General features: G+C 35.2%; 1 protein-coding gene across 1 annotated transcript in view; it reads right to left on the reverse strand.

The window, feature by feature from the left end:
- The window catches only part of Cfap210 (cilia and flagella associated protein 210), a 39,715-nt gene that overhangs the window by 9,332 nt on the left and 16,270 nt on the right, over positions 1 to 14,113 (reverse strand). Inside the window, exons 5-8 of the mRNA XM_046447384.2 lie at positions 8,547 to 8,703; positions 5,254 to 5,393; positions 3,588 to 3,780; positions 2,934 to 3,098 (exon numbers count right to left, since the gene is read on the reverse strand). Coding sequence (XP_046303340.1) covers positions 2,934 to 3,098; positions 3,588 to 3,780; positions 5,254 to 5,393; positions 8,547 to 8,703 — 655 coding nt within the window. The remainder of the gene's footprint in view (positions 1 to 2,933; positions 3,099 to 3,587; positions 3,781 to 5,253; positions 5,394 to 8,546; positions 8,704 to 14,113) is intronic.

Consider the following 14,113-nt stretch of genomic DNA (forward strand, 5'->3'; position numbering starts at 1 on the left):
CATCAGTGATGAATCCTCTGAAAAATAAATTAGGAAAACTACCCCATTCACAATAGCCTAAAAAAAAAAAAAAAAACTAAAATACTTGGTAATCAATTTAGCAAAAGAGGTGAAAGATCTCTACAATGAAAATTATAGAACACCAAAGAAAGAAATTCAAGAAGACCTTAGAAGATGGAAAGATCTCCCATGCTCCTGGATAGGCAAAATTAATATCGTCAAAACGGCCATACTATCCAAAGCACTATACAGATTCAATACAATTCCAATTAATATCCCCATGTCATTCTTTTTTTTAATTAGTTACACATGACAGTACAATGATCTTGACAATTCATACATTTGAATCAAATGGGGTATAATTTCTCATTTTTCTAGATATAGAAAAAGCAATCATGAAATTCACTTGGAAAAATAAGAGACCCAGAATAGCCAAAGCAATACTTAGCAAGAAGAGTGAAGCAGGAGGCATTACAGTATCAGACCTTAAACTGTACTACAAAGCTATAGTAACAAAAATGGCATGGTATTGGCACCAAAATAGACATGTAACCAATGGTACAGAATAGAAGATGCAGAGACAAGCCCATATAAACAAAGTTATCTCATACTAGACAAAGGTGCCACAAATATGCATTGGAGAAAAGATAGCCTCTTCAATAAATGGTGCTAGGAAAACTGGAAATCCATATGCAGCAAAATGAAGCTAAACCCCTATTTCTCACCATACAGAAAAATCAACTCAAAGTGGATTATGAACCTAGGAATTAGACCAGAGACCTAATAGGAGAAAAAGTAGGCCCAAATCTTCAAGACTCCTAAAGTGCAAAAATTAAAATCAAGAATCAATAAATGGAATGGATTCATACTAAAAAGCTTCTTTTCAACAAAAGAAACAATCAATGAGCTGAACAGAGAGCCTACATTTGGGGAGCAAATTTTTGCCACAAACACATCAGATAGCACATTAATCTCCAGGATATATAAAGACTCAAAAAACTTAACACCAAAAAATCAAACAACCCAATCAATAAATGGGCTAAGGAGCTGAACAGACACTTCTCAGAAGACGAAATACATATGATCAACAAATATATGAAAAAATGTTCAACATCTCTTATAATTAGAGAAATGCAAACCAAAACTACTCTAAGATTTCATCTCACTCCAGTCAGAATTGCAGTTATCAAAAATACAAACAATAATAAGTGTTGGCAAGGATGTAGGGGAAGAGGCAAACTCATACATTGCTGGTAGGACTGTAAATTGGTGCAGCCAATCTGGAAAGCAATATGGAGATCCCTTAGAAAACTTGGAATGGAACCACCATTTGACCCAGCTATCCCACTCCTTGGTCTATATCCAAAGGACTTAAAAGCAGCATACTACAGTAATACAGCCACATCAATGTTCATAGCAGCATAATTCACAATAGCCAACCTGTGGAACCAACCTAGATGCCCTTCAATAGATGAATGGATAAAGAAACTATGCTATATATACACAATGGAGTATTACTCAGCAATAAAAGAGAGTAAAATTATGGCATTTGCATGAAAATGGATGGAGTTGGAGAATATCATGCTAAGTGAAGCCACTTCCCAAAAACCAAAGGCCAAATGTTTTCTCTGATAAGTGGATGCTAATTCATAATGGGGGTGGGTATGGGATGAGTGAAGGAACTTTAGATGGGGCAAAGGGGAGGGAAGGAAGGGGTTATGGGGGTAGGAAATATGGTAAAATGAAACAGACATCATTACCCTAGGTACATGTATGATTGCATGAATGGTGTGACCCTACTTTGGGTACAACCAGAAAAGTCAAAATGTGCTCCATTTGTGTATAATGAACTGAAGAACATTCTCCTGTCATGTATAACTGAATAGAACAAATAAATAAACTATAAAAATAAAAATAAAGCACAGAAACTCAATTATTGCTAGAATTGACTCATTAAGTCAGTTGCTGTCACAACTAGAATATTCTTTAATTCCATGGCAGTGTTGAATATTTTCAGTTTCTTGTATCATTAGAAATTATTATGCCTCATAAAATTAATAAATGTGAATCAAGTTTTGGCATGGTTTGAAAAAAAAAATAGCTCTAGAGATAGTGATGATGGTCAAAGTGAACGTACTTAATGCCCCTAAATTACACCCCTAAAAATGGTTAAAATGGTAAGTATTATGTTATGAATATTTGAACCCAATAAAAAATTTTTAAACTCAACAATAAGGAACTATCTCAATTAAATAATTGAGAACAGGTTTGAATATACATTACACAAAAGAAGTCACATGAATGTCTAATAAGGATATGAAAAGATGCTCACTCTCTTCAGTCATTAGGGAAATGCAAAGTAAAACCATAAGTTAGCACGATATTAGGGCAATGAACAAAACACAGGGTGACAAAGGTGAGTTTGTAAAGCAGCTTGTGCTTCTATACATTGCTGGTAAGAAAGGAAAATGGTATTACCACTTTGGAAAGCAGGTTTTGGTCACAAATGATTTGATGCCAGATCCTCTATCTGTCTTTTAAAATCTCTATATCACCCCCTCACCTCAAAACTGAAACCCACGAGATCCCAATCAACATGGTCTCTGGAATAGTCAAGAAGGGAAAAAAGTAAACCAAAGATTAGCAGTATAGCCTGTCACATGCATTTGTATCTTCTTTAATATTTACTAAAGTACAAAATACACTAAAGAAGGATGAAGATATGTGTAAAAGAAAAATCTCTTGTAGGAATGCCAGTGCAGATAAAAACAGAAACAAACCTCATATTTCTTTATACAGCTTATAGTGTCATAACCATAATGACGATTTGTTCTTACCCAACAAAAGAAATTACTTGAGCAATAGAAAGCCAGCATGAATTCTGTATTACATATTTATTGCTAAAATAAATGGAAACATTTAGGAATCATTACTATTTGTTGAATGTTAGCATCTTGAACTTCTCTGCATTCTTTATCAACTTTGCGCTTTTTCTCCTTTTCATGCTCACGAAAAATCTGATCTGCTTTCATAAAAGCCAGCAATTGTTTTTTAGATTCTATTTTCCTTTGTCTTTCTTCTTCCTCTTTATTCTTCATCTAAATGTTTAAAGGTAAAAGAAAAAAAAACTATTTTAGCAAGGAGTCCTGTCTGAAAAGGGATGGAATTAGAAAGTTCCAAGTAGAAAGCTGGGAGCCATGCAGCAGCACAAAGTTGGATGCACCTGGACTGACTCCCATGTGGTCACTTTTCTTTAAAAGAAATATGCAAATGTAACTGGGTAATTTTTACTCATTTTTTCTTAAAAGCATCTAAATGTTTTCATACTTCTGTATGTTAAATAAATAATAATCTTTGCATGTTAAGATGGTTCTGAACAGTTTATTACTTTGTATCTATAAATGTCTTATTTATAATTATGTCATTGTTAGAAAGCAAACACTGAATTCAAGAATATAGAAAGATAACTTATACACTGTGTTTCACATCTCTGCTAGTTTGAGATCAGAGAAGCAAAGGGAGTGGAAACCACACAGTGGAAAAGTCTTAATGTATCTACTTTTATTAGTCCTAATTTAATTGTTTACCACAAGGGCTCTATGTTCAGCAATCGCTTTTAAGTCCGCTTGGTTTTTTTCATTTCTTTCTCTTTCTCTTTTCTCCCATTCAGCATCAATTTCTGCAGTATCTCTAGAAATAATCAAATCTTCATTGTCAAGTTTCTCTTTAATTAGTTTACTCAGGGAGTTATTTATTCGTTCTCTTTGTTCCTCCAACAACCTATAAAAAACATATTTTTCAAATCTTTATGAATATTTGTAATGAAGCCAATGTAATTTAATGAGTCTGAAATATTTTAGTCTTCTATAAAACTTAAGAGGAGACCCATTGCTCCCTTTATACATTGATCATTTCAAGTAGAAATTATTTTTTTTATTTGAACCCAGTGGCTAACACATGCTAGGCAAGCGCTCTACCTCTGAGCCATAACCCCAACCCCGAAATTAATTTTTATAATTATAAAGTAACATTCTAAAAATCCAAAGATGGTAATATGTATAATATGGTTGTATGTATGCCTGTGTATATGTAGAAAAAAAGGGGGTGTTAAAAAACTTGCCACATTGGAAATTCTTTCTCTTATATTTATTTTTTAGTTGTAGTTGGACACAACACCTTTATTTCACTTGTTTATTTTTGTATGTGGTGCTGAGGATCGAACCCAGGGTCTCGCACGTGCGAGGCGAGCGCTCTACCGCTGAGCCACAACCCCAGCCCCTGGAAAATATTTTTAAATAGTTGATTAGACTTCCCTGCTTACTCTAACATTGAAGGCTATAAAAGGTATTTTTAAAAATAAGACCTAGGAAATAACTAATAAAGCCTATCAAAATCTGAATAAATCCATCCTCTCACTATACTATGTCTGGAATTTACTGATAGCACTTCATTGACTTGATGTGCTTATATGTTTCTCTCCCTTTATATAACTATGATATTCCTGAGGCCAGAGACTGGAAGAATTCTCTCTTTAGTCCAAGACCACATATGTGTCTAGTAATTCATAAACAATAGACATATTTTGTTAAAGGAACAGAGGGAAAAATAACTGGGCAAAAATCAGTTGTGACAAATTTACTGTTATTGAGAGAATGTGCAAAGTAATGTGTGATAAATAATGAAAAGAGCACAGCATATGTCCCAAAGAAAGTATAAAGTAAAGACATTTATGCAAATAACTACACAGGCAAAGGGTGATACATGCCCTGAGAATGCTAGAAAGCAATACAGACAGGAGATAAAAGGAAGCCTTTGTGAAAGGGAGATGTTTCAGTTAGGATTTCAAAATAATATTTTAAGTACTTTTATTATTGATTGCTTGCTATGTACCACACACTATTCTATGTATCAGCACATTGACTCATCATAGGCTCAAAAACAACAGGGCCAACCAACCATGGACTGAAAACTCTAAAACTGTGAGTCAGCTAGTGAGGTGGCATGCCTGTAATCCCAGAGATACAGAGCCAGCTCCAGCTCATCCCCTGCCCCCTCAGACCAGTATTTTCAACCATCTATCAGAAAGATGTCCCTGAATAATTCCAAGGGTACCTCATGTCACTAAATGCCCTAGTCATATATAAAATGAGACTTTTATTTCTAAAGACTACTTTCACATTATAACTTCAAATTTATTGTGAGACAGTTGCATACAGCACTTTATAGATTATACAAATTATTTCAAAATCCTACCTATGTGTTTCAGCTTCTTTTTCTTTCCTAATTTGTTCAAGACGCTTTTTTGCTTTGATAAATTTTCTACTCTTTTCTTCTTCCTCTTCCTGCTGCTGTTGTATTACAGCTTTGATGATATTTTTATCATGCATATGCTCCTTGGGGAAATAAGTACATGTTATTCTATCACAAAAAGACCTTTCAATATCTCAATATCTAACAAGTACTTGTCAAATGGTCACAACTTATGATCCAGTCAATTCTCTCCTGGAAATTTATCCCAAGAAATTATCAGAAATATGAAAATAGGTTTATGTACCATGAACTTCATTTCAAAGTTACTTAGAATAGCAAAATTTGGAAATGACCTCTAAATATTCAATAACAGAAAAAATGGTTAAATAAATCACAATCTCAATGTTATGAGAAGATACAAATAATTAGTAAGTAGAGAGAAAATGCAAGATATATTATATAGTATATTTCAATTTCACAAATATAAACAAGTACAAGTTTATCATGTATCTATGACTAGAAAAAATGAGTTAAATGTCCATAGTAGTTCTTTCTGGGATATGAGATGATGAGTGGTTTTTATATCTTCTTAATGCCTTTGTATGTTTCTTTTCAAATATCTCATTTCTTCTAAATATATGATTAAAAATAACTATATAGTCGAAGAAAAAAATTAAATATATATAATTTTCATGCAGCTTTTGAATACTTTATATTGTTACATGGTTAAAATTTGTTAAATATTTCAGACAATGGTGTCTTTCTACTTCATTCACTATCTGCCTTTCCTAATCTCCCTTCCAGACTCAATTACTGTTACTAGTTTCTTGTCCAGATTTTATTTATGAAAATATAGACATATGTTCTAACAGACAATTTTAAAATAGGTTACTATTTTTTAAGTAAAAAATAAAATCTGTTCTGGTTTTGATCCCCCAAAGTCTCATGTGTGCAGAGGTGGGGCATGTAGGCAATCAGTGAATCCTGAAGGATTCATCAGTGCATTAATATCAATGGATTAATCCATTGATAATTGAATGGATTCCTGGAGGTAGTTTGAGGAGGTGGCTCACTAGGGACATGCCCTGGAAGGGTTTATGGTTTGTCTGGTTTATCTTATCCCTAGTCTGTCTGTCTGTCTGTCTCTCCCTCTCCTTCCCAGCTCCAGGCCTGAAACCTCTGAAACTTGTAATACAAAATAAAAATTTCCTCCTTTAAGTTCTTTATATCATATATTTTTTTAACAGTAATGAAAAGCTGACTAATATACTGCTCATTTCAGCATACATTCCAAGATCCTAATCTGAGTTCACCATCACAAAAATAGGTGTCTTTGAACACAACAGCCTGGGTATATAGACAGGTTAGTGTAATCTATAGATAGAAACTGTTTTTAGGTGAAAATTGTTAAATACAACATTTCATCTTCCCACATATTTAAAATTCTGGATTTTCTATGTGCCAAGCACTCTTAAGCACTCTTTTATTTGATAGCTGTTACTTTTAAAAGTCTATGATCTGGTTAGGAGATATATTGGTCAATATAAGAACTAATAAAAACACCAAACTGTTAGAAGTGATTATTTTGAATGATTCAAGTTTGATTTTACTATTTTTTCCAAGTTTAATATAATGATCTTTTTACAATAGGAAAAAACATAGAGCTAACACAAAGTTAATCTCATGTTTTAAAAACTGAAATATTTATCTCAGGGTCACATAACTAATAAATGACAGAGTTATCATTCAAAATGAGGTTCATTCCATTTTAAATTTTTGAGAATTAAACATTATTGAACCCATGAATCAAGAACAAGATTTATGTAAAATGATTAATAAGATTACATGAAAAACTTTTAGAAATTAAAATCCACAGCTAAAATTTTTAAATTTGGGGGTCAGAGATATGACTGCTAGAATATTTGCCTAATATGCACAAACTCCTGAATTTGATTCACAGTACTGCTAAAACAGATACATACTAACAGCAACAAAAAACGAAACCACAATAGAAGGTTTAGAACTTTTTATTCAGATAATCTAAAAAATTTACCTCATATGCATCCTTTCTTAGGAAACTACTCAAAAATATATTTCATCAAGATCGGGGGTAAACCAAAAAAAAGGAAGACATTAGACTCAGGAAATAGGAGGTATGGCTTCAGAAAGAGGCACAGAGAAGTCCTAGGATGGCAACGGTACAACAGGCCTAGCAAGCAGTCAGTCCAGAAGGAAGGAAAGATGGAGAACTCTAGATGGGCAAGCTCAAAAAACAAACAAACAAACAATAACAACAAAAAAAATTTAGATAAATTATTACTTAATTAAACATTTAAAAACCAGTATGGGGGGGCTGGGGTTATGGCTCAGTGGTAGAGCGCTTGCCTCACACACGCAGGCCTTGGGTTTAATCCTCAGCACCACATAAAAAGAAAGAAAGAAAGAAAAGAAAATTATTGTGTCCAACTACAACTATAAAAAAATAAATATTAAAAAAAAAACAGTATCAGTATGCACTAGGCAGAACTTATTGAACACATGGAAGAATTGGGGTCATCAAAATTGATTTTAAAAAGGTCAAAGAAATTGAGTCATAAAAGCAAATGAAAACAAAGACAATTATATATTAACCATAGAAAAAGAAACATTTCTATAATCAAAGAAATATAATCAAAATGTTAGTTGGCTCAGCATAGAAAAATATTTATAAATTCATAATAATGACTTAAGTATAATTACAACAATTATTTAGGGGGTACAAAGGAGAAAGGGCAGTAAAGAGCGAAATCCTTAACTATCAGGGAGAAAATGTCTAAAACTGATAAGAAGAAACAGCTAAAAGAACCTGAAATGTTAGCCTCCAGGAATCAGAAGAGATGTAGCAAAGAACTGCTACTCTTCTTTTAAGTGATATATTATGTACTACTTAAGAATGAAAACTAATTTTAAAAAAATATAGAAAATTATTAAATTACAACATTTACTTAGCACATGTTACCATTTACTTAGCACATATCAATAGCATAGAAGATATCAAACATAAAACACCTCATTTATTCCTCACAATTTTCATTTTAAGGATAAGAAATCATTTAAAAATATCTCATTCCCTTTCTTCAGGCATGAGAGAACATACACATGAAGTCATAGGAAATATAGCGCCCCAAAAGTATGCATTTGCTTAGAAATACAACTTAATTGCAACTTGTTTTCTACTCCATTATTATTTTTTGATATATTAAAAGTTAGGCATTTGACTCTCTCTGTATCTTTTAACATTTGCATTTTCAACTTACAAAAAACAGTCTCCTGTTTTCTTCAATATCGTCTTTTTTCTTTTTTGCTTTTTTTTTCATTTCTATTTCATATAATAAATTCTGACGCTGTATCTCCTCGGCATCTTTTTCTTCAAGTTTTTTCCTTCTTTCTTCTTCCTCTTCATGTTCCTTTATTCTTAAGCAAAAACATAAGTATAACTGAGTATAAATCATAAAAATAGGTTATATTTTAAAGAAATGAATAAGATTCTAACGTAGGATGATTTGAAGCTATAAGAATGAATCTGTGAATTTCTTTGGGAAACATAATGATAAGTAGTGACTAAAACAAATCTAAACAGTCCAGAATTGCCAATATTTTCCTTTCTTCAAAAGTTGTTTCACTCCTAACCTAAATATGGTCTATACCAGATTCAAGTATTCCTTTTCTTTAGAAAGAACCAGTTAACTGAATGACAGTAAAGGGGAATGGTAATTTTATTTTACAGAAAAGTTCATAATCTCTAGTGCTTCTCAATTTCACTACAAGTTGATGCTGCATAAGCTACAGGTTGAGCCCCTTAGGTGATGAGGTTTTTTTTGTTTGCTTGTTTTGGGTACTTTGGATTGAACCCAGGGGTGATCAACCACTGAATCACAAGTGATGGGGGGTTTGATGGAAAGAGAGAAACAAAACTCTCTTTATCCAACTGGCTACTTTGGTTGTCACTCTTTTTGTAGCCAACACTGACTAGATATTAATATCTACTAATTGGTAAGCCTCCAATGGCTGGCTGACTCTCTGAGATTATGTGTGGGTTGCTGCTCCAGGAGATTGATCTCCAGCTCCACCTCTTCAACTCACCTCCCAAATCCATCACCATCACTACCAGGAGCTCTCACCACCAGTTGTTTATAGCATATTCTGTATGCCAGAGGCCCCTCATCTGGCAGCCAATTCTGCACACTGGCAAGACTGCTCATGCCCAAGATGTCTACCTGCCCATGGAAAGCTCATGCATCCTTGTCGGCCAGTCAATAGGTGTACAGCCTGTTCTACTGACATTCTTTCTGCCACCTCTATCATTATTTTTCTTCCTGAACAGGTAGGCACAAGGTAAATCAACAATGCAAACACACAAACAACTGAGGAATAAACTTTCCTTCCATAGGTACTGAATCAGACCAACATTTTTCCTAGAGTCCTTTCACACAGCTTTAGGGAGAGGAAAATCCCTTTCCCCTGTGCCACACTGTCCTATGTGGTTAAGTGAGCCAGTAAATCCAGGACAGGATATTTGTCATTGACTCATCTGAACAGAGTAGGTATCTGTAAAGTCAGACTCATTCTCTTTAGGGGGGACTAAGAAAAAGGTCACTGTTGGCCATAGCTGAACCAGATTTAAGATTGCCTGAAAAAATTAAATTTCAAATATTTATTTGCTTATTTGTTTTGTTAATACTATTTAATATTTTATGTCTACATTTTTGAAGTTTCAAAATTGCTTCTTTAAGGGAAAACAAGATATTAAAAAAATGCTACTTGACATCTTAGCAAATCTGGGAATCATTAACATGATAGCTAGGTATCCATTGGATAATTCATTGTTTAGGTAAAAACAAATACTTATTCTGGGAATAAATTAGAACAAAAACATGTCTTGTGTCGATTAAAAGGTAATATATTACCAATCACTTTCATAATAATTTATAATATTAAAATTTTAATTACTTATAAATAAATACTTTATATTAGTTTGGTAGTTTGGATAGACCACTCAATTATTTAATTTGGCTTAATGCAGAGTTAGTGTGTTAGAGGAAACCTGAGATCCTCCAGCCAAGGAATATTCAATATTCATATCTTTACATGCAACTCTCATGCCCACAGCAGATGCTGATAAATAACACATAACTCCTTCCTGTTGAGTCCTGTTTCTTATCAACCCTATGCAATGGACAGTCTTTATCAAGGAATCGTGAAAGCTCTTTGCTATCTCTGACTCACATTCTGAGGGTCCTAAATCTGTATTTTGAACCCAGGGGTACTTAACTACTGAGCCACATCCTCAGTCCTTTTTTGTATTTTATTTAGAGTCAGGGTCTCACTGAGTTGTTTAGGGCCCATTAAATTGCTGAGGCTGGCTTTGAACTCGAAATCCTCTTGCCTCAGCCTCTTGAGCCTCTAGGATTACAGGCATGTGACACCACACCTGGCCAGATATGATTCTTGAGCAGATACAAATCTCTTATAGTTCTCCTATAAAAGCAGGAGGGACCTCTACTCCAAATTTGGTCCAAATGTCAAGATTGATGACACTCCATGCACCAAGAGAATTTGAGAAAGTGTGTTCACACAAGATAACTCCCCAGGAGAGCTGGGCAGGTTCAAGTACGTCTTGATTGTCTTGGGCAAAGCAGAGAGTGGATTTGGGCCTGTAATGTGGACCAGAGGCGGGACTCAGGGAAAGTTTCTGCGTGTTTCCCACCAGTGTCAAAGGAAGAGGAGGTGAGACCAGAGGGCCTTAACAGCCCGTCTAGTTGTGAAACTAAAGTGAAAGGGAGAGGTAAGACCTATAACAAAGTTGGAAGTCAAACATAAAAAATTAAGTCTAAGGCTAGGGTGTAGCTCGGTAGTAGAGTACTGCCTAGAATATGGGAGGACCTGCGTTTCATCCCCAGCATTTTTACACACACACACACACACACACACGCACACACACAAAAAAAGTCTATTACAAGTTATTTCAACTGATAAGCTTGATTTTTGTTTTAATTTTCTTTCTTTCTTTTCTTTTTGGACCAGGGATTGAACCCAGGGGTGCTTAACCACTGAGCCACAATCCCAGCCTTTTTTTGTATTTTATTTAGTGCCTGGGTATCACTGAGTTGCTTAGGGCCTTGCTAAGTTGCTGAGGCTGGCTTTGAACTCACAATACTCCTGCCTCACCCTCCTGAGGCGTGCACCACCACACCCAGCTAATTTTCTTTTTTGAGCTGGGATTTCACTATGTTGCCCAAGGTAGCCTGAAAATCATGGGATCAAGCGATCCTCCTGCCTCAGTCTCCCAAGTAATTGGGACTACAGATGAGTGCCATGCCCAACTGATAAGCTTGATTCTTATAGAGACAACCCACTAGGAATCATTAACTGGCTACTGCATAGATACATTACATTCTTTATGTCTAAAACCAAATTCATCATTTTCCCCTTCTAAACTAATCTCCTTGATGTTTCCTCTCTCTCTCCTTTCCAATAACAGGGATCAAACTCAGGTCCTTGAGCATGCTAGGCAAGCACTCTACTACTGAGCTGAACCCCAATCCTCCTTTTCTTATTTTGGTCATTAGTGCCACCATCTTTTCAGTTGCCCTAAGAATCATACAAACATTTCTATAATCCTTACAACTCTTGTTCAATTATCTAATAACTATTTATTGAATTTCTACTAAAATTATAAAGCAGGTGGCTTGGGTGTGGCTCCCATGTATGAGGTAATGGGGATTGAACTCAGGGGCACTCAACCACTAAGCCACTTCCCCAGCACTATTTTGTTTTTATTTAGAGACAGGCTCTTACTGAGTTGCTAGTGCCTCATTTTTGCTGAGGCTGGCTTTGAACTCACAATCTTCCTGCCTTAACCTTCCCGATCACTAGGATTACAGACATATGGTACCATGCCCATCTCTCCATTTTATTTTAAATGAATGGAAAGTCATTGAAATGTTGAATGTGGGAGAATAATAAGATCAATTTTCACTTTTACAGGATCTCTGTAGAAGATAATTAAAGAAGGGATTGAGAAAGCAGAATATCATCACATAATTTAGAGACTGATGCAATAATCCATGAGCTATATGAGGGTGGCTTAGACTAAAATGATAGCAGTAAATTCAAGATTTGTTTTGGATAAATTAACATGAATTGCTTTTAGTGAGATGTGCAAGATTAAGATATGCAAGATAAAGGAAAATGAGAAATCAAGGTGGATTCCTAGTTTCTGGTTTGAAAAACTGGGTGGATAAGGATGCCAATGGAAAATCCACTGCAGGGGTGGGGAGTCCATATTCTGTGTTAGACTTGTGTTTAAAATACCTATGCCACATCAACATGAAGATATCATGAACATAACTGAGGATCATGTGCAATGGGGTGGCTCAAGGAAGTGGTCTAGACTAACCAAACTTAGGATGGCATTTAAATCTATAAGATAGATGAGATCACTTGAGCCCTCTTTTCTCTTTCTACCCTTTCCCTAGATGATCTTACCAGGGAAAAGTGGTGCAAACTATCCTACTGATGATTTTTCCTTCTTTTGAAAAACTGATAGTATTGATAGTAATCTGAGTCTTTTATAAACAAGGCCTATGAGCCTCTTTCTAAGAGAAGGACTTTACTATCTATAGAAAGAATGAGAGCTATTGTAGCACCAACAGATACTGTTAAGTTTATTTTAGTAATTATGTTTAAGGTTCATGGTGAAATATCTCTATTTGGAGATGGTGATGTCACCATGGTTGCTTATTTGCCTTATCCCCATCAGACTATTAGTCACAGGTAGACTCTTACACTGTTCAACGCCCCACAGTGGAACAGCCTGCTCAGGTCTGGAGCCTAGGAATTATTTATAAAGTAAGAAAAATCTCAACTTTAGGCACACTAGAAAGAGTATCAGAAGTTGTACGATGTGTTTCAGTAATTGATTGATGAGTAAATAATTATCCCAAAATGAGGTGGCTTAAGACAGTGGTCATTCATTGTCTTATACCATTTTTTTGAGTCAGGAACCTGGGAGTGACTTAGGTGGGTGGTTCTCAAAGAGTTTCAGACAAGATGTCAGTTGGGGCTGTAATCATGTGAAGACTTGATCGAAGCTGGAAAAATCCACTTTCACATATCTGTTGCAGAGACTTCAGCTCCTTGCCTAACCCTAACCCTTAACCCTTAAAGGCAAAACCTTTAAGAAGTATAACCTAGTGAGAGGTCCTTAGGACATTGGGAGTATGAGGGAATAAAGGGGTTTTTATGGAATCTACAGTTAGTTCTCTCTAGAGAGAATTATTCTGGAAGCCTGATCTACATCCCCAATCCTCCTTTTTTTCTCCTTCTATTTTGAGACAGGATCTCACTAAATTGCCCAGATTGACCTCAAATTTGCAGTCCTCCTGCCTCAGCTTTCCAAGTCACTGGGATTACAAGGTGTTCACCAGGGGGACCAGCTTGAACGTTTCCTAGATGGAACATAAGATACATAAAAAAAAAAAAACAACTAAAACAAGCCTGCTTGAACTTCTGACCTATTGCCAACACCACAAGAAAAGGGGATTCTGTAGCCAAACACAGTTTACATACAAGGATATGGGTAGGCAGACAGCCCGTGAAGATGTTAGTACTTGCCAAGTAGCTTGATGGAGGTTAGGCTGCTAACTTTATCTCCAAGTCACAATATAGGAAGAAAGATTTCTTTTTAAAAAAATTTATTTTTAAGTTTTAGGTGGACACAATATCTTTATTTTACGTTTATGTGGTGCTGAGGATCGAACCCAGTGCCTCATGCATGCTAGGCAAGCACTCTACCACTTAGCCACAACCCGAACCCCAGAGA

This window comes from Marmota monax, unplaced genomic scaffold (assembly GCF_021218885.2).
Source record: "Marmota monax isolate L192 unplaced genomic scaffold, Marmota_monax_Labrador192_F-V1.1 WCK01_AAM20220418_F8-fsc00007, whole genome shotgun sequence".
NCBI lineage: Eukaryota > Metazoa > Chordata > Mammalia > Rodentia > Sciuridae > Marmota > Marmota monax.